Source organism: Mercenaria mercenaria, chromosome 9 (assembly GCF_021730395.1).
Source record: "Mercenaria mercenaria strain notata chromosome 9, MADL_Memer_1, whole genome shotgun sequence".
Lineage (NCBI taxonomy): Eukaryota > Metazoa > Mollusca > Bivalvia > Venerida > Veneridae > Mercenaria > Mercenaria mercenaria.
In genome coordinates this window covers 29,237,110-29,259,179 of record NC_069369.1, presented here as the reverse complement: position 1 = coordinate 29,259,179, position 22,070 = coordinate 29,237,110, and the positions used below count along the sequence as shown (strand labels likewise).

General features: G+C 37.1%; 1 protein-coding gene across 2 annotated transcripts in view; it reads left to right on the top strand.

Annotated features, from left to right (window-relative positions):
• Positions 1–22,070, top strand: part of LOC123546804 (erythroid differentiation-related factor 1-like) — a 77,196-nt gene that overhangs the window by 11,626 nt on the left and 43,500 nt on the right. Inside the window, exons 2-12 of one of the 2 annotated variants that reach the window (XM_053551111.1) lie at positions 3,469–3,713; positions 4,561–4,624; positions 5,472–5,597; positions 6,144–6,194; positions 9,258–9,337; positions 10,585–10,678; positions 11,019–11,137; positions 11,888–12,147; positions 12,673–12,890; positions 13,889–14,008; positions 14,855–15,007. In XM_053551111.1, coding sequence (XP_053407086.1) covers positions 3,469–3,713; positions 4,561–4,624; positions 5,472–5,597; positions 6,144–6,194; positions 9,258–9,337; positions 10,585–10,678; positions 11,019–11,137; positions 11,888–12,147; positions 12,673–12,890; positions 13,889–14,008; positions 14,855–15,007 — 1,530 coding nt within the window. Of the gene's footprint in view, positions 1–3,468; positions 3,714–4,560; positions 4,625–5,471; positions 5,598–6,143; positions 6,195–9,257; positions 9,338–9,471; positions 9,513–10,584; positions 10,679–11,018; positions 11,138–11,887; positions 12,148–12,672; positions 12,891–13,888; positions 14,009–14,854; positions 15,008–22,070 lie in introns of those variants that run through there. The other variant, XM_053551112.1, reaches the window with a different exon arrangement.

The window sequence follows — 22,070 nt, the reverse complement described above, 5'->3', positions numbered from 1 at the left end:
GTGAAATTGCAGGATCGGGTCACTCGTATGCTATTATAGTGGTCTACGGCCAAACTTTATCGATATTTACAGAGTGCTATTTCTACTATATCACCGTTTGCATGTTTCCGTTTCCGTTTAAAAAGTACGGGGGAATAATAACTCGCAATTTTTAGCTATTTGCGAGTGTTTCCAGAGAATTAAAATGAGTAAGAAAAATAAACATGTTTACTCAAATAAGCGGGAGACAAAAGACGAATATAAACAGTGGATGAAGCCCTATAGAGCAGACAGAACGAAGTGTATTTGTACGTCGTGTGACAAAATTTTGATGTATCATCAGCAGGAGTGCGCTAAAAAATCACAAGAAAAGCGATAAACCTCAGCAAAATAGTGAATCACATCAATCTAATAATCGAATTACGTCATTTTCAAAGGTGTGACAAGTGATGGTTGTTTTATTTTTGCTTTACATAATAAAAGTTATTCAGATTAGGTCGTGGTTTTGAAAAAAATAGTCCTTGAAAAATTGTAAAAAGTCCTTGAAAAGTCCTTGAAAAGTACTTGAATTTTGTCTCTGATATTCTGTATGAACCATGTTGTCCAAAACCACAGAGCCTAGGGCTTTGATATTTGGTACGAAGCATTATCTAGTGGTCCTCTACCAAGATGATTCAAATTATTTCCCTGGGGTCAAATATGGCCCGGCCCCGGGGGTCACATGGTTTATATAGACTTATATAGGGAAAAACTTTGAAAAACCTCTTTTCCAAAACCACAGGGCCTAGGGCTTTGATATTTTGTATGTGACCTCATCTAGTGGTCTTCAACTAAGATTGTTCAAATTATCCCCATAGGGTCAAATATGGCCCCGCCCTGGGGGTCATATAGTTTACATAGACTTATATAGGGAAAAACTTTGAAAATCTTCTTGTCCAAACCACAAAGCCTAGGACTTTGATATTTGTAATGTAGCATCATCTAGTGGTTCTCTACCAAGTTTGTTCTAATTATCCCCCTAGGGTCAAATATGGCCCTGCTCCGGGGGTCACATGTTTCATATAGACTTATATAGGGAAAAGCTTTTAAAATCTTCTTGTCAATAACTACAACATTCAAATGTGGACCACATGTATATTTTTGAGTGGCAAGATGAACCTTGACATGAGTTGACCTTGACATTGACCTAGTGACCTACTTTCACATTTTTGAAGGTACAGGCGTCAAATTTGGACCATATGCGTAGTTCCGTGTTCCGAAATGAAATTTGACATTGATTTTGACCTAGTGACCTACTTTTACATTTCTCAAGCTACAGCCTTCAAATTTGGACCACATGCATAGTTTTGTGTACCGAAAAAACTTTGACCTTGACATTGACCTAGTGACCTACTTTCACATTTTTGAAGGTACAGGCTTCAAATTTGGACCACATGCATAATTTTGTGTTTCGAAATGAAATTTGACCTTGATTTTGACCTAGTGATCTACTTTCACATTTCTCAAGCTACAGCCTTCAAATTTGGACCACATGCATAGTTTTGTGCACCAGAAAAAACTTTGACCTTGACATTGACCTAGTTACCTACTTTCACATTTTTTGAAGGTACAGGCTTCAAATTTGGACCACATGCATAGTTTCTTGTTCCGAAATGAAATTTGACCTTGATTTTGACCTAGTGACCTACTTCCACATTTCTCAAGCTACATGTACAGCCTTCAAATTTTGACCACATGCATAGCTTTTTGTACCAAAAAACTTTGACCTTGACATTGACCTAGTGACCTACTTTTACATTTTTGAAGGTACAGGCTTCAAATTTGGACCACACGCATAGTTTTGTGTTTCGAAATGAAATTTTACCTTGATTTTGACCTAGTGACCTACTTTCACATTTTTCAAGCTACAGCCTTCAAATTTGGACCACATGCGTAGTTTTGTGTACTGAAATGAACTTTGATCTTGAGAATGGCCTAGTGACCTACTTTCACATTTCTGAAGCTACAGGCTTCAAATTTGGACCACATGCATATTTTTGTGTTCTGAATTGAAATTTGACATTGATTTTCACCTAGTACCTACTTTCACATTTCTCAAGCTGCAGCCTCCAGATTTGAAGCACATGCATAGTTTTGTATACTGAAATGAACTTTGACCTTGAAATTGATCTTGTGACCTACTTCCACATTTCTCAAGCTACAGCTTTCAAATTTGGACCACATGCATGGACCACATGCACAGTGTTGTGTATCGAAATGAAATTTGACCCTGATTTTGACCTTGGGCTAGTCTTGAAATTGGAACAGTCAAAAATGGCTCAATGGTGGGCGCCAAGATCACTCTGTGATCTCTTGTTACTTAGTACATACTTTCACATTTCTCAAGCTACAGCCTTCAAATTTGAAGCACATGCATAGTTTTGTGTACCGAAATGAAAGTTGACCTTGAAATTGATCTAGTGACCTACTTTCACATTTCTCAAGCTACAGTTTTCAAATTTGGACCACATGCATGGACCACATGCACAGTTTTGTGTACCGAAATGAACTTTGACCTTGATTTTGACCTAGTGATATATTTGTGCTTTGCTCATAGCATATATTGACCAATCTCTTTTGATATTTGGAGCCAAAATTACCAATTGGTATAAGAGGTCACTGGATCCAAGGACTGTGATGACCTGGATTCTGACATAGTTATATCTCTCCTATCTGGTTCTCAACTTCCATACACCCTCATCCTACGCTCCTACTACTTCTTCCCTCAATAATCCAGAGTCCATTACAAAAACTTCCCATCCCCACTCCAGTGCTCAGGTGAGTTATTGTGATCGCTCGATGTCCGGCTTCCGTCATCTGTCTGTCTGTCTGTCTGTCTTCTGTCAACATTTAGCTTGTGTATGCGATAGAGGCTGTATTTTTCAACTGAACTTCATGAAATTTGGTTAGAATGATGACCTCAATGAAATCTAGGCCAAGTTTGAAAATGGGTCATCTGGGGTCAAAAACTATGTCACTAGGTCAAATCAAAGATTTGGCACTCGAACGCCCAGCATATTTTTAGGATTTATCATATACACTTTTTCCTGTTATCAACCCAGTTAAATATGTTATTGAACAAGTGCAAATTATTGTTTTTACTTATACTTCTGTGTACATGTAAGTAAAATGTCTGTATGGTCTCAAACCTTTAACCTTTAGTCTGCTGACAGCAAGAGATTCTGCCTTTGCGACCAGTGCAGACCAAGATCAGCCTGCACATCCATGCAGCCTGATCATGATCTACACTGTTCGCTATTCAGCCAGTATATTTTTGGTAAGCACCCCTTGTAACAGTTAATGGCACTGTCCAAATTGGAAGATGGACAAGTTCATTATAGAAATTTAGCATGGTAAGGGTTAAAAAAGGTTTTCTCAAAATGGTAAAAAATGCACATTCATATCACCTTGATTGGGGTTACATTGTAGGAATATTGTGGTTTCTTTCAGGCTGACAATCAGCTGGTACCAGTCAGTTACGGACCTAGTAAAGCAGTGGTCCCTTTGAAAGAGGTTCGGTCTGATGCAGAAGTTAGGCATGGAATTGTTCATTTCTCCACGCACATTGCTCCACTACGTTTGCACACGAACCTGAACATTCCACCGTCAAACTGGTTGAGAAGCTCTTCAAAATTAGAGCAGCATGTACATGATCTTACTTGGCGTAGTTCTCGGAAACCATCTGAGTTTTCCAGGTATGTTTAGTTGGCAGTAAATCGGTTAAAATGTGGACAACAGTTTTTTATAACATTGAAATTAAAGTGTTACTGAATATCTTACATGTACCGTGTAAGAAATTGAAAATCCTGCATCAAACAGAGAAGTTTATGTAACAACTCTCCAGGACAGCCCAAAGGTAAAAAGTTGCTTTTAATAGAAGTATAAGCGCTATCCTGAAAGACTTGCTTTTAAGAACTTTTATGGTTTATGTTAAAGCCATTCCAGCTAGTGTCAGAAAATCTTTATTTCTTACACTGACTTCTGTCACAATGCCCTCAGTTAATATATTGCTGCTGTAAATAATGCATGTTTTTGCGGGTTATAAAACATGCAGAATCCCGAGGGATTGTTTGGTGCCCGAGTTCATTCTGGCAGCCAGGGTACCAACCATTCTGTAGATGTTATAACATGAAATGAACATGCGCTAATGTTATTGTAGCATGAACCACGTAAAAACTAATAAATGAATACATTGTCCCGCAACGTCATTAAATTTCCATGAAATTCAAGTGAATGTCTGAGTTTGTTTTTTGTCACGTTGACATTATTTCTTTTTGAATTATCCGTTTTTGGGCTGTAATATGTTTACACTTTGCCATGGAACATGCATATGTAAAAAGGTGTTTTTACAGCACATGAGCGCAAGAATCTCTCTGTTAACACAAGTTTTCTCTTCTATTAAAACATTCCCAAAAAGTGACAAGAACAGCAGTTTTATGCAAGATTTAGAATATTGATTATTTAATTTAATATGGGACTTGGATTAAATTGTCATTCAAATTTTATTTAATAATTAGAGTACCCTCTTTGTTATTATTTCAGTATTGATATGGCACATAAGTCACCTGACCTTACTGGAGAAGTAGATGTTATAACTCATGCTGATGTAGGTATTTCACAACCTTTATATAATTTGGTAGTCGTAAGAAGAAAATCAGTTGGAAAATAAAAACAGCCACATAACATTTATATTGCCTGTAGAGGTTTTCTCTCTTTTTTTCCCCCCACCCCACCCCAAAAAAAAATATATATGGTAAAGTTTTGCAAGGGGAAACTAGGCTACAATAAATTTACAATACAAAAGGTATTTCTAAACAAGTATAAAGCCTATCCTAAACATGTAAGTTCTTGAATATTTAATTTGAATTCTTGAATATTTAATTTGAAATAACCAAGAAATTAACACAGCTAAAGGATAATCTTGCAAATCAAACAAAATATTAATGAAGATGAGTTAAAAAACCCAGTTTTTGTTAGTATATGCATAAATGAGGCAATCATTCCCGGACAAAGCCTTAATACGTCCACTTCTACTATGTTACAAGTTCCTTTACATAGCTGAATGTAAAAATTGTTAATCCTTAGCCTGCTAAGTTTCTAAAATGGACTGGTCCTTCATTCAGTTTGGGCAGTACCATTTATTATTCGAAGGGGTGTTCACTGAAAATTTGCTGACTGAATAGTGAACAGAGCAGACCATGATCAGCCTGCACGGAAGTGCAGGCTGATCTTGGTCTGCACTGGTCACAAAGGCATAATCACTTGCCACCAGCAGGCTTTCAGTGAACACCCATTTGAATAATGAATGGTACTGCCCAAATTGAATGACGGACCAGTCCATTTTAGAAATTTAGCAGGGTAAAAAGAGTTTTTTGCAATTTTCCTGGTATTTTGCAAAAGGACAGGTAGGAATATTTTATATTTCATTTAAACACGTTATATATTTTTAACAGAATATCAAGAAGCTGTTAAAAATTCCCTTTGAGAACTCACACATAAGCATGATGGTTCACAGAGTGGGGAAGTCCTTGCTACTGGACGAGTTTGACATACATAAACATTTACTCCGGAAGGAACAGGTATACTAACTCACTCACTCAACAGTTTACAGAAGTTTTATGCAGCTATATAAAGAAGAAGAAAAACTTACCTTACAGTGTTTTCTCACCAATTTTTAAACAAATCTCACTAAGGATTCAACATGGAACTGAACTTTTCTTTATGCATTTTGAAGAGTAGATTTATTTATTTATACTCAGTTAGGCCTTGATAGCCTACTGGTAAAGCATATGCATCAAGTTTGGGAGGTGGCAGGTTCGGTCTCTGGTTGTGCAACCAAAGATGTGACAAATGGTGCCAGTAGCTCCCTTGTTCACCCTCAGCATCAAAGGTTCTCGCTTACCCTCATGGCAGTAGATTTGATAGGAATGAGGTGCCCAGAGTGATAAATATAAGTTGCAGAACTTCCTTCATAGTCTACCTAAAATAAATTAGTATAAACAAACATCTTGACATGGAGTGTTATTCTCCACTCTCCACAAAGTTCCGAGTATACATGTTATACAAGGGAAGTAACGACAGATTAGTTCATGAATATTTTGTGTTTTTAAAAATTTATTTTTCAGACTGAATGGGCATGGTTAAGACGATTTTATTATGAATCTGTACTTGACAGTGTAAGTATGCAAGTTTTAAGGAATACCGGTACTGTGAAATCAGTATTTGTGGGCGACTTATTTTTGTGGATTTTATGGTTGCTGTAATCCACAAAAATCCCAACAAAGAAATTAGATTCCCATTTATTAGCTCACCTGAGCAATGCTGTCAGTCATCTGTCTGTCAACATTTAGCTTGTGTATGTGATAGAGGCTGTATTTTTCAATTGAACTTCATGAAATTTGGTCAGAATGATTGCCATAATGAAATCTAGGTCAAGTTCGAATATGGGTCATCTGGGTTAAAAAAAACTAGGTCACTAGGTCAAATCAAAGAAAAACCTTGTGTATACAATAGGGACTGCATTTTACACTGGATCTTCATGAAATTTGATCTTAACGATTGTCTTGATGAAATCTAGGTCGAGTTCAAATAGGGGTCATCTCAGCTCAAAAACTAGGTAACCCAGTAAAATCAAAGAAAAACTTTGTGAATGCAATAGGGGCTACATTTTAGGCAGGATATTCATGAAATTTGATCTGAATGTTTGTCTTGATGAAAGCTAGGTGGAGTTCAAATAGGGGTCATGTTGGGTAAAAAACTAGGTCACCTGGTCAGATCAAAGAAATACCTTGCCTATGCAAAAAGGGTTGCATTTTAAGCAGGATATTCATTAAATTTGATCAAAATGTTTGCAATGTAGGGCAGGTTCTAATATGGGTCATCTTGGATCACAAACAGGTCACCCAATCAAATCAAAGAAATACTTTGTATATGCATTAGGGGCTGCATTTTAGATTGGATATTCATTAAATTTTATCAGGCTGTTTGTCTGGGCGAAATCTATGTCAGGTTCAAGTATGGGTCATCTTGGGTCAAAAACTAGGTCACCCGGTCAAATCGAGGAAATACCTTGTGTAAGCGTTAGTGGGGGCTGCACTTTAGACTGAATATTATGAAATTTGATCCTGCCGATTGTTTTGATGAAATCTAGGTCATGTTCAAATATGGGTCATCTTGGGTCTAAAAATAGGTCAACTGGTCAAATCAAAGAAGTACCTTGTTCAAGCTGTTCTCAGGTGAGCAGCCTTGGACCATTTGGTCCTCTTGTTTTATCTTCCTGAATTCAGATCCCCACCAAAAAACAGAGGAATGCCGTGCCAGGGAAAGTAAATGATTTTCAGTATTGCAAAGGTATTTGTCAATTCCTTTGAGAAAATGAACATATACAAATGCTTTTAATGATAAAAAAAGCTGCAAATGAGGCTGATTGGTGTACAGTATAACCTAAGAACAACTCCATAAAAATGTATCTACAAAGGCTTATATTTTTCTTCTCCATTAGACAAAATGGTTATTTCTACAGTCATGTTCCATCTAGAGAGGCAGCACAGTTTGTTCAGAATATATACATATTAAACTACAACATCACTAGTGAAGCTTTCGCCAGTCTTGAGTCTGATTTATTTTTATGGCTAATGTTTTGTTATTAGCTCGACTATTCGAAGAATAGTCTAGCTATTCTACTCACCCTGGCGTCGGTGTCGGCGTCGGCGTCACACCTTGGTTAAGTTTTTGCATGCAAGTACATACAGCCATCAGTGAAAGGCATATAGCTTTGAAACTTATTTCTTCTTTTTCTAGGTCAATTACCAACCTCTCTGGGTCAAGTCCCATAACTCTGACATGTATTTTGAGCAAATTATGCCCCCTTTTGGACTTAGAAAATTTTGGTTAAAGTTTTACATGCAAGTTACTATCTCCAAAACTAATGCAGATATTGATTTGAAACTTCACATGTGTCTTCGGGGTTATAAAACTAGTTGATAGCAGCAAGTCCCATAACTCTGACTTTCATTTTGGCCAAATTATGCCCCCTTTTGGACTTAGAAAATTCTGGTTAAAGTTTTGCGTGCAAGTACATACAACTATTTCTAAAAGGCATATAGATTTAAAACTTATTTTTTCTTTTTCTAGATCAATTACCAACCTCACTGGGTCAAGTCCCATAACTCTGACATGTTATTTGAGCAAATTATGCCCCCTTTTAGACTTAGAAAATTTTGGTTAAAGTTTTACATGCAAGTTACTATCTCCAAAACTAATGCAGATATTGATTTGAAACTTCACATGTGTCTTCGGGTTATAAAACTAGTTGATAGCAGCAAGTCCCATAACTCTGACTTTCATTTTGGCCAAATTATGCCCCCTTTTGGACTTAGAAAATTCTGGTTAAAGTTTTGCGTGCAAGTACATACAACTATTTCTAAAAGGCATATAGATTTAAAACTTATTTTTTCTTTTTCTAGATCAATTACCAACCTCACTGGGTCAAGTCCCATAACTCTGACATGTTTTTTGAGCAAATTATGCCCCCTTTTAGACTTAGAAAATTTTGGTTAAAGTTTTACATGCAAGTTATTATCTCCAAAAATAATGCAGATATTGATTTGAAACTTCACATGTGTCTTCGGGGTTATAAAACTAGTTGATAGGATCAAGTCCCATAACTCTGACTTTCATTTTGGCCAAATTATGCCCCCTTTTGGACTTAGAAAATTCTGGTTGAAGTTTTGCGTGCAAGTACATACAGCTATTACTAAAAGGCATATAGATTTGAAACTTATTTTTTTTTTTCTAGATCAATTACTAACCTCACTGGATCAAGTCCCAAAACTCTGGCATGTATTTTGGGCAAATTATGCCCCCTTTTGGACTTTGAAAATTCTGGTTAAAGTTTTACATGCAAGTTACTATCTCCAAAACTAATGCAGATATTGAATTGAAACTTCTCATGTGCCTTCGGGGTTATAAAACTAGTTGATAGCAGCAAGTCCCATAACTGATACGCATTTTGGTCAAATTATTCCCCCTTTTGAACTTAAAACTCTTTTGATATTTAACTTTTTTGGGTAATATTTTCCTGCTTCTGGGTCAGTATTTCGAATAGTCGAGCTTGGCTGTCTTACGGACAGCTCTTGTTAGATAGATACGTTGTGGCAGACGCTACAATATATCTGTAAGAACCATACAACCAGTAATGTTGGAAGTACAATGAAATTTTGTTCACTTAAATGTTTCAGATGAAGTGTGTGCCAAGACAGAGCAAGAGTAGGGATAATCTGCAGAATAGAAATATGTACTCCAAGTTCCTCTATCACAGGTATGAAATGTGTACTTCAAGTTCCTTTATCACAGGAATGTAACATGTACTCCAAGTTCCTCTATCACAGGCATGTAATATGTACTCCAAGTTCCTCAGTCACATGCATGGAATATGTACTCCAAGTTCCTCTATCAAAGGCATGTAATATGTACTCCAAGTTCCTCTATCACAGACATGTAATATCTACTCCAAAGTTCCTCTATCACAGGCATGTAATATGTACTCCCAAGTTCCTATATCACAGGTATGAAATACCTCTATCACAGGTATGTAATATGTACTCCAATTTCCTTTATCATGGGTATGAAATATGTTCTCCCGATTTGTCTGTTACAGATATGAAATATGTTCTCCACTTTCCTCTAACACAGGTATGAATTAGGGACTCAGAATTCTATCTTAAGAATGAATATGCACACTAAATTTTTCTGTAATAGGTATGAATTATTTACTCAAAATAATATCACAGTTAAGAATTATGTACTTCAAATTCCTTTATCGCTAGTATGAACTATGTTCCCCAAATTCCTCTATCACTGGTATGAATTGTATACACTAAATACATCTAAATACATCTATAAGGTATGGATTATATACTCCAAATTCCTTTGTCACAGGTATGAATTATATACTCAAAGTCCTCTATCACAGATGCAAATTTCTATATCACAGGTTTGAATAATGTACATCAAGTCCTTTATCACAGGTTAAATTTTGTACTGCTATTCCAGATTCTTTAGCATAGGTATGCACTGTACGTTGGTACTCCAAATTCTATCACAGGTTCGAATTATGTACTCCATGATTGAAGACAAACCATCTAGGATTGTCATTCATGTTTGATCATTATTCACCACCCAGTCATATGTGAAAGTTGTCAGTGATTTGTGTAGATGAGATGTTCTTTCTATATTAGGTTCCGTTAACAGACATCTTTCTCCCAGAAAATTTCTTTTAAATCATGCAGTTTTCTTCTAAAATTGACTGTATAATTTTTACTCCCCTTTGCCCAAATTCCAGGCTTTATCAGGATTAATTCCCCTTTGACCAAATTTCTAGCTAATTTTTCCCCAAATGACATGTGCAATTCCTTTTCTGTGTTTCTAAAAACAGGTAAAACATGTATTAAAAATGGTCGAACTTGCCTCTATGGCAGACAGTAAATAATAATGATACAATTGGCTCTTTAGTCATTTATTATCGAGATATATTCAGTATTTTACTGTGTAGTGTTTTATATTCAGTCTGTGTGAATCAGCTGAAAGTGGCGTCTGTATGATAAATCATGGTCTACTTCCCAAAGAAGACAAGACAGTTATACCAGATCCTTTACCAAAGGTAAGCTGATCATTTAGATAATGTTGGGACTGTACACTTACAATTTATGTACACAATGTGATAGGCATGGGACCCATAACATACTGTCACAAGAGTTTATATAAAGACTTGAGCATGTGTGCACATAGTCCAATTTTAGACATATATAATTACTGATTAATAACAGTTAGTTTGATTAAGACATTGTCATTCATCAGATTATAGAATGTAGCGAGTTGAAAGAATGTCAAGGCTTAATACAAATATTTTTAATGACCTGGGTCATGTGAGTTGCACATTATCTCGTAAAATTTGGTGCTAGTTATGTGACATTTTATCCAGAAGGTTGGTCGTCTTTCAGCCAGTCGGAAGTCAAACCCATCGTGATGTACTGTGGACATTTGAAGATATTAAGATGCTGATTGGGACAGATTTACCTGTGTTTTGTGATGACAGCTACTGTGTTAGTCTAAGGCTAAGGTAAGATCATGACCGAGGTCAGTTAGGCATATGAACATGAAAAGCAAGCAGGCTTCAAAATTAAGTCTACATACATGCAAAATGCAAGTTGTTTATGTAGAATACAAACTAGAATCTGCGAAAAACATTTTGGAAGAGCCTGCATTCAGATTGTTTAGATATCACAGTCATTATTCTTATAAAAAAGAAAAACAAGCATGTTTGTAAATTGATGATGTTTCTTGCCAAATGTTTAGAGCCACTGTTAGGAAATTATGCGTTTGAGCCGTGCCATGGGAAAACCAACATAGTGGGTTTGCGACCAGCATGGATCCAGACCAGCCTGCGCATCCGCGCAGTCTGGTCAGGCTCCATGCTGTTCGCTAACAGTTTCTCCAATTCCAAAAGGCTTTAAAAGCGAACAGCATGGAGCCTGACCAGACTGCGCGGATGCGCAGGCTGGTCTGGATCCATGCTGGTCGCATACACACTGTTGGTTTTCTCATGGCACGGCTCGTTTCTTTTTGTGAATCTAGGGTTATTGTCCAATTTACACAAAGGGATAGTTAACAGTAAAGGGCTCAATTTGACTTTTGGCATTTTGATAAAGGCAGTAAGGCTGATAATGTAAATAAAAAAAGAGAAAATAGTGTCTACTCACAATTATTGTAATTGTAGAAAATGCCACTTATGTTTTGTAGTTTGTTATGAAAGATGCTGAAATCATTTATGCTGGCAGTAATGGAAAACCTGTATATTTCTTCTACACAGTGATATGAGGACTCCTGTGAATGTGTTAACGGGCTTGGACTACTGGTTAGATAACTTGATGTGTAATGTTCCTGAAGTTGCTATGTGTTTCCATGTGAATGGAATTGTTCAGAAATACGAAATCGTGAAAACTGAAGACATTCCCCACTTGGAAAATTCGAGATTCGACCCTTGCGTTGTGACTGATATCGCCACAAATATATTGTCATTCTTGAAAAATAATGCTACAAAAGAGGGCCATACATACTGGTTGTACAAAGGTAGGTGCAAAAAGATGTACTGCAGAAGTGGTTAACTTTGTGACCTGGAAATGTTTGGGGATTTGTTTCGCTAAAGGGAAATTGTCGCAAAATTAAATATACCGTAAGTTCAAACTAAATTCTAGTAAGAAATATGATAGTTGTAGCACTTCAATAAAAAGACAAAAACATTGTATATCAATTACTAAAAATAATGTAACCTCTAGAGACATATGACTGTTTTCAGAATTACCTAAACCCTTACCCTGCTAAATTTCTCTAATGAACTTGTCCATCTTTCAATTTGGACAGTACTATTAACTATTAAAGGGGTGATTACCAAAAAGATACAGACTGAATGTCGAACAGTGCAGATCTTGATCAGACTGCATGAGTGTGCAGGCTGATCATGATCTACACAGGTGCAAAGGCAGAATCATTTCAATGATTTGTGTCCAGCACGATAAGGGTTAAATGTTGAAAAATGACACAAATAAAACCAACCTTTCTGAAGTGTATGGCGAATTTCTGTTTTGGTTGATGCAGGTACAAATGATGATGTTGTAAAGCTGTATGACCTGACTACAGTCTGTAGTGATATGGAAAACACATCTGAACAGAACCCATTCATAGTACCTCTAGGCATGCTCTTGTACAGAGTGGCTAGGAATATGTGGACAAACGATAAACTTGTTAAAGCCTCACTTATCAGAACTCTACTTGAGAATTGCCTTTGTCTTCTTGATGAAAAGAAGCATTCTCAGGTAATTCAGTTTATATTACTTTGAGCTGCACCATGAGAAAACCAACATACTGCAATTGCGACTACCATGGATCGAGACCAGGCTGCGCATCCGCGCAGTCTGGTCGGGATCCATGCTGTTAGCTAACGTTTTCTCTAATTGCAATAGGCTTTGAAAGACTACGCGGATGCGCAGGCTGGTCTGGATCCATGCTGGTAGCATATGCACTATGTTGGTTTTCTCATGCCACGGCTCACTTTATTTTCAGTTTGAATATGATGACAGGTTTATGTTTATTTGAATGAGTATCAAGTCTGCACTTGGAAGAATAAGAACCTTTACCACACAAAAGGATATGAGTAAAATATTTTTTAATTTGATTGTTAGTGTTTACTTGTTGTGTTTGTGCTTATACCTTGACAGGACTGATGATACCCATTTTGAAACCCTTTATTTGGTTTGGCCTGTCCTATGATGTCTTAATGCTTACCTTGCTAAATTTCTATAATGAACTTGTCCATCTTTCAATTTTGGCAGCACCATTAACTGTTAAAAGGGGTGCTTACCAAAAAAGATACTGACTGAATGGCAAACTGTGCAGATTTTGATCAGACTGCATGGATGTGCAGGCTGATCATGATCTACAATGGTTGCAAAGGCGGAATCAATTTTATCCAGCATGATAAGGGTTAAAGTTCAATCTGTTTGTTAAATATGGCAGAAACCTTTGACTTTTGAAGTGAAAATTAAGTTGATTAATTTTTTGGAATGATTTCATGATTCTTGTCCAATAATACCCCAGTCAGTTTTAAGTCTGTTCAGTTAAGTTTTTGGAAAGGACCTAAGAATCATTCTTGTCTGTTAGTAGACTTTAGACTATACCCCACTTTTCCAGCCAGGGCACCAATATAGAAATTAACTAGGTTTTAGAGAGACTGAAGAAGTTACTGTGATTGTGACAGAAAATGTGTTTTCCCAAGTATATATGACTTAATTAGAAATGTTGTTACATTTGACAGGTTTGTACATCAGCCAGTTACCTCCTGTCAGACATTTACGTTCCTGATAAGTCGCTAGAAGATGATTGGTCGTTACCCGGCGAGTCTCCTGAAGAGAGCACTGATGAGGAATCAGGGCAGGTAACAAACTGTTACTGGTACAAACTAAACAGGTTTTGCTGTCATTAATATTTCTCACTACACTATATAGAACCAGTTAAATTAGCTCAGTTTGCAAAGCGCAAGACGTGTATGATGATGTCTTTGGTTTGAATTATGGTCGAGATATATGCTCTGTTTTTGCATGCTGGACTTGTTTTTCCTGTATTTTCGCAGGTTCTGGAAACACCTATCTTACATTGTAGATGTAAGATGTCCCTCATGTTGTAGTTTATAAATGAATGCATAAATTTATACCCTTCTATAATAAAATACTATGAAATCATTAATATTCGTGGGGGACTAATTTTCGTGGGTTTTGTGGTTGAGTCAGTCCACGAAATTTAATCCCAACTAAATTTAATCCCTGCTAAATTTCTAAAATGGACTGTCCATCATTCAGTTTGGGCAGTACCATTTATTATTTCGAAGGGGTGTTCATTGAAAATTTACTGACTGAATAGCGAGCAGTGCGGTCTATGATCAGCCTGCACAGATGTGCAGGATGATCTTGGTCTGTGCTGGTCGCAAAGATAGAATCACTTGCCGCCAGCAGGCTTAAGGTTAAATTTAGTATTAAACCCAACAGAAATAAAGGAAAAAAAATTAAAATGAAAAAGTCACAAGTCAGACATTCAGACTTTGGTAAGTGTTCAGTTTAGCAGGCACAAAGGTACATGTATATGTTGTCTTATGTTAATGTGACAGCCCTCACTGAGTAGAACTTGCCTCAGATGTCCTCTCAATAAATTAATGTAATTTAAATTCTCATATTTTATGTAATACTACTGATATTGCAATATATAATTTTATATTTTTATCCTTCAGGAAACAGAGGAGAATAAGATGTCCAATTCTGTTGATGTGAAAGCTTTGTCAAAGACTGGCAGCATGTCAAGGTCAAATGAACTTGTTAGGCTGAAACCTTTCAATGAAACTGTTGATGAGAGGTGTGTTGAAGCTGTGAAGTGCATTTACAGGGTAGGTAGACAACTAATACATTGTGTCTGGTGCAAGATGTAAACATATTTGCTAGGGATGTCAACGAATACCAAAACTGGTATCCGGATATTCGGTCAACCATCCGAACGAGTATCCAGATATTCGTTCCCGCACATAACCTCTTTTTTCTGATGACCTAACGTATTTATATAAGGGCTTATGATGTTTTTCTAGTGCCAGTCGTACTTGCAATATATTAGTGGTCGCCATTTTGAAATGGAAGAAAGGTAACTCTGACAAGATTTTTATGTCTCCCCCAGGAGACATATTGTTTTTGCCCTGTCCGTCCGTCCGTCCGTACGTCACACTTCATTTCCGAGCAATAACTGGGGAACCATTTGACCTAGAACCTTCAAACTTCATAGGGTTGTAAGGCTGCTGGAGTAGACGACCCCTATTGTTTTTGGGGTCACTCCGTCAAAGGTCAAGGTCACAGGGGCCCGAACATTGAAAACCATTTCCAGTCAGTAACTCGAGAACCACTTGACCCAGAATGTTGAAACTTCATAGGATGATTGTACATGCAGAGTAGATGACCCCTATTGATTTTGGGGTCACTCCATTAAAGGTCAAGGTCACAGGGGCCCGAACATTGAAAACCATTTCCAGTCAGTAACTTGAGAACCACTTGACCCAGAATGTTGAAACTTCATAGGATGATTGGTCATGAAGAGTAGATGACTCCAATTGATTTTGGGGTCACTCTGTCAAAGGTCAAGGTCACAGGGGCCTGAACATGGAAAACCATTTCCGATCAATAACTAGAGAACCACTTGACCCAGAATGTTGAAACTTCATAGGATGATTGTACATGCACAGTAAATGACCCCTATCGATTTTGGGGTCAGTCCATTAAAGGTCAAGGTCACAGGGGCCTGAACATTGAAAACCATTTCCGGTCAGTAACTTGAGAACCACTTGACCCAGAATGATGAAATTTCATAGGATGATTGGTCATACAGAGTAGATGACCCATAATGATTTTAGGGTCACTCTGTTAAAGGTCAAGGCCACAGGGGCCTGAACATGGAAAACCATTTCCAATCAATAACTTGAGAACCTCTCGACTCAGAATGTTGAAACTTCATATGATGATTGTTCATGCAGAGTAAATGACCCCTGTTGTTTTTGGGGTCACTCCGTTAAAGGTCAAGGTCACAGGGGCCATTGACAGGTAACATTGATAACCAGTTCCGATCAATAACTTGAGAACCACTTGACCCAGAATGTTGAAACTTCATAGGATGATTGAACATGCAGAGAAGATGACCCCTATTGATTTTGGGGTCAGTGTATTAAAGGTCAAGGCCACAGTGGCCTGTTCATGTAAAATCATTTTTTGGAAATAACTTGAGAACCACTTGACCTACAATGTTGAAACTTAATAGGATGATTGGACTTGCAGAGTAGATGACCCCAATTTATTTTGAGGTCACTTGATCAAAGGTCAAGGTCACAGAAGCCTGAACAGTGACTTGAGAACCACTAGGCCAAGAGTGTTGAAATTTAGCGGGATGATTGGACATGCCAAGTAGATGATCTCTATTGCAGCCAACCATCAGTGTCTCTTTGACTTTTGCTCCTGACCCCTGTTGACTTCTTGCCTATAGGACTTTGCATTAGGGGAGACATGCGCTTTTTTACAAAAGCATTTTCTAGTTCTACTTTCGGTTTAGTAAATTGGAAAGATACGAATCGTGTTTTTCAGTTATATGTAATTATTTATATAATGCTGGGTCCAGAATATTTTCTTTCAAAAATTGGCTAAATATAATTGCAAACTCATTATGAAAAGACGGATTTGTTTCTTTAATTACACAAACACAGTAATGAAACGACGTACAAAGTTTGTTTCGTTTATTACACAAAGAGCATAATAGATATGGTGAATAAAACAGTTTTCACGCTGTAAACTAGCAACTAAAGTTATAACAACAATGCAAACTTCAAATATCTAAAGATTGTCTTTAGCAACGACTTTTTCAAATTGATTGGATATATAATGTCTTTTGAAATTTTCCCAATTACAAAATTACTTAATCAAATTCAGTCGTAACTGAAAGAGTCTATAATGTTCATACAAGGTCGAGTGTTTGCACTTACACAGAAGTAATGTCCTTAGACACTTTGTTTTTGTTCAGAAAAATAATGTTATCCACGAGGTCACTGGACAGTCTGTTTCTAATCTTATTTATCAAAAGTCCGGCGGAAGAGAATATTCGTTCCGACAGAACTGATGTTGCGGGCACATCTAAAACCTTTTTTGCAATGAGAGCAATCTTAGGAAATCTGTGTTCATTATTTTTCCACCACTCTAGAGTATCAATGTCCTTATATATTTTTTCCGACAGATAGCACATAATTTCGTCACTACTATCGTCTTCCTCCGGTGATTCAATACACAGAAAATCAAGTTTGTGCCGTTTTGGTGTTGGTTCACTATCACTTTCACGCGAGATTCGTAACGGCATTTCGTCAATTTTTTTTCCAACATTTCATGAGTTGCCTTGCGTTGTTCACGTGTCAGAAATCCTAGCCGTTTATACTTGGGATCAAAAAGTGATGCAAACATAGGCACCGTTGAAGCAGTGTTCACAGAGTCAGGCTTAAAACGCCTGATGAACTCTCCCCTTATAGTGTCTTTCACCTTCGTGATTAGTCCACTATCATCACTTGTGCGTTTGAGACAGCCGTTTATTAATCCAAACACGATCGGATATATCTCTGAGCAAGACACATACTGATCAGAGCACATGTACATTGTAACGTCCGTGAGAATGCGTAACACATCACAGAGATCACTGATAATGTCCCATTCGTGATCCTTCAACAGAAGCGCACTATCATTCTTGCTTGTGATGCTAGTGTCCAGCATAATGTCTGTTAACACGCGTCTTTGCTCAGATACACGTTGTAACATGTAGTAGGTGGAATTCCATTGGGTAACAACGTCCTGTTGAAGCTCGTGCTCGGGAGCACCCAGTGTAACTTGGCGTTTCCTAAATTCGGCTGTTAGTGTTGTTGAATGTTTAAAGTGGCCGACAAGTTTCCTACATTTAGCTACCGTTTTTGAAACACTCCGGTTTTATACACAGTTGCAAAGTATGTCCAAAGCAACTGAGATCGCTCCACTCATCACATATGCGTCCGGCACAATCCATGTTTCTCGCATTATCGTGTACACATGTTTCAACTTTCCCCACGAGGCCGAATTCAGAAATGCTGTCTTGAAGTTTTCGTGCTAAGTTTTCCCCCGTATGTCTCTCTGGCATGGCACGAGTAAGCAGCACATTGCTCCTCATGTGCCACTCATTATCGATATGGTGCTCTGTGACCATAATATAGCTTTCTGTTGCATTGGATGTCCACGTGTCAGTTGTTATAGCAACAGAAGATACACTCGCGAGAGATGATTTTAGCAAGTCCTTCTCACTATCATATCGTTTAACAATCCAAGAACGAATAGTATTCCTGGATGGCACATTATACACTGGCACTACAGTATTCATCAGACTTAAAAATCCCTCTCCTTCAACGACACTTAGTGGCATATAATCCATAACAACCATATTCGCTATCGACAGACTTATTTTCTCACTTTCAGACGATTACACTTTTTTCGGTGTTGAAACAAACGCTGACAAAGATGTTTGCTTTTTTGTATCGTCCGTATTTCCACTGTTAATTGATGGATGTTTTCCATTGAGATGATTTCGGAGGTTAGAAGTTCCTCCAGAATAAGCAAGGGTAGTCTCACACAGGTTGCACTTAGCTGATTTTCGATCATTTGCACATGTAAAGTACTTCCAAACATCGGAAGTAGTCGGAGGCATATTGCCAGCAAATTGTATCAGTTGTTACGTCTATAATTTTAAGAACTGATTTAGGACATTGAAAAGTTTGTTCAAGCTTTTATTTTCAACAATATCCAATAAATTAATTGGATACAATTTGAGTAATTTATGAGTAAAAAGGGCGTAACCTTCTATTGACCAGTTATATACAGCGAAACATGTTTCTAGTTGATAGTCTGTTTCATAAAGCGTGAGATTCAAACATGTATGATTAAAAGAGCAGTGCCGATATTTATCGACAAATGTTTGTTGCAGCCGGCGTCAATAAAAGAGCATGTAATGCACGTGCACTAATTATTACCTTCGCACTCTTGTACGTCTTTTCTTTAAAGCTGCAGTATTTGCTGACGATTTGTAAACACATTTTTATACCCCCACCAAACATGTTTGAGGGGGGTATATAGGAGTCAGTTTTGTTGCGTCTGTCGCGTCCCGTCGCGTCCCGTCCCGTCGCGTCCCGAAATCTATTATCTCAGTTATTACCAAATGGATTTGATTCAAAATTAAAATACATGTTCCACCTTATCACCCACATCATGTGACACAAGGTGCATAACTCTTGACACCAAGTTTTCATGAATTATGTCCCCTTTTACTTAGAATTTAAGGTTAATTTTGTTGTACTTTCACTATATCTCAGTTATTACTAAATGGATTTGATTCAAACTTAAAATAGATGTTCCCCCTCATCACCCACATCATGTGACATAAGGTGCATAACTCTGACACCATTTTTTTTATGAATTATGCCCCTTTTTACTTAGAATTTAAGGTTGATTTTGATGTATTTTCACTATATCTCAATTACTACTGAATGGATTTGATTCAAACTTAAAATAGATGTTCCACCTCATCACCCACATCATGTGCCCACATCATGTGACACAAGGTGCATAACTCTTACACCAAGTTTTCATGAATTATGTCCCCTTTTACTTAGAATTTAAGGTTAATTTTGTTGTATTTTCACTATATCTCAGTTATTACAAAATGGATTTGATTCAAACTTAAAATAGTTGTTCCACCTCATCACCCAGATGATGTGACATAAGGTGCTTAACTCTGACATAAATTTTTCATGAATTATGCCCCTTTTTACTTAGAATTTAAGGTTAATTTTGATGTATTTTCACTATATCTCAATTACTACTGAATGGATTTGATTCAAACTTAAAATAGATGTTCCACCTCATCACCCACATCATGTGACACAAGGTGCATAACTCTGACACTATTTTTCTTGAATTGTGTCCCCTTTTACCTAGAATTTAAGGTTAATTTTGATGTATTTTCACTATATCTCATTCTGATTGGCTTAGAGCCAAAGGGAAGTAACCTTTTTTTAACCTTTGTACTGAGTTTCTTCCCCTTAAATTCCAGGAATTAGTCTATTTTTAGAAATCCTATTTTTAGATTTTCAATATTTTAGGTATTTTTCTAACTTTTTTATTATAAGTCCTATGTAAAAAGTAAATACATTTTTCTGTGGTAACATGGGTCGGTAAGACACTTTTTTGTATTCACTTTTAGTGTATCTCTAATATTAGAGATTTAATATATTTACTAGTATTACTATACTAGTATTATACTAGTATTACTTATATGTGGAAGCCCAGGATGAAGTACTCCAAAGTATTTTTAAAATTCCTTATGGTTGCCATTCTTCTGTGACAAGACCGTATGGTGGGGGTATGAGTCACTCCTGTGACAGTTCTAGTTTTAGCTCACCTGTCACAAAGTGACAAGGTGAGCTTTTGTGATCGCGCGGCGTCCGTGCGTGCGTGCTTGCGTCCGTAAACTTTTGCTTGTGACCACTCTAGAGGTCACATTTTTCATGGGATCTTTATGAAAGTTGGTCAGAATGTTCACCTTGATGATATCTAGGTCAAGTTCGAAACTGGGTCACGTGCCATCAAAAACTAGGTCAGTAGGTCTAAAAATAGGAAAACCTTGTGACCTTTCTAGAGGCCATATATTTCACAAGATCTTCATGAAAATTGGTCAGAATGTTCACCTTGATGATATCTAGGTCAAGTTCGAAACTGGGTCACGTGCCATCAAAAACTAGGTCAGTAGGTCTAAAAATAGAAAAACCTTGTGACCTCTCTAGAGGCCACTTATTTCATAAGATCTTCATGAAAATTAGTCAATACATTCACCTTAATGATATCTAGGTCAAGTTCGAAAGTGGGTCACGTGCCATCAAAAACTAGGTCAGTAGGTCTAAAAATAGAAAAACATTGTGACCTCTATAGAGGCCGTACTTTTCAATGGATCTTCATGAAAATTGGTCAGAATGTTCACCTTGATGATATCTAGGTCAAGTTTGAAACTGGGTCACGTGCTATTAAAAACTAGGTCAGTAGGTCAAATAATAGAAAAACCTTGTGACCTCTCTAGAGGCCATATTTTTCATGGGATCTGTATGAAAGTTGGTTTGAATGTTCATTTTGATGATATCTAGGTCAAGTTTGAAACTGGGTCAACTGCGGTCAAAAACTAGGTCAGTAGGTTTAAAAATAGAAAAACCTTGTGACCTCTTTAGAGGCCGTACTTTTCAATGGATCTTCATGAAAATTTGTCAAAACGTTCACCTTGATGATATCTAGGTCAGATTCGAAACTAGGTCACGTGCCATCAAAAACTAGGTCAGTAGGTCAAGTAAAAGAAAAAAAAACTTGTGACCTCTCTAGAGGCCATATTTTTCATGGGATCTGTATGAAAGTTGGTCTGAATGTTCATCTTGATGATATCTAGGTCAAGTTCGAAACTGGGTCAACTGCATTCAAAAACTAGGTCAGTAGGTCTAAAAATAGAAAAACCTTGTGACCCCTCTAGAGGCCATATTTTTCAATGGATCTTCATGAAAATTGGTCAGAATGTTCACCTTGATGATATCTAGGTCAAGTTCGAAACTGGGTCACGTATAATCAAAAACTAGGTCAGTAGGTCAAATAATAAAAAAACCTTGTGACCTCTCTAGAGGCCATATTTTTCATGGGATCTGTATGAAAGTTGGTCTGAATATTCATCAAACTGGGTCAACTGCATTCAAAAACTAGGTCAGTAGGTCTAAAAATAGAAAAACCTTGTGACCCCTCTAGAAGCCATATTTTTCAATGGATCTTCATGAAAATTGGGTCATGTGGAGAAGGTGAGCGATTCAGGACCATCATGGTCCTCTTGTT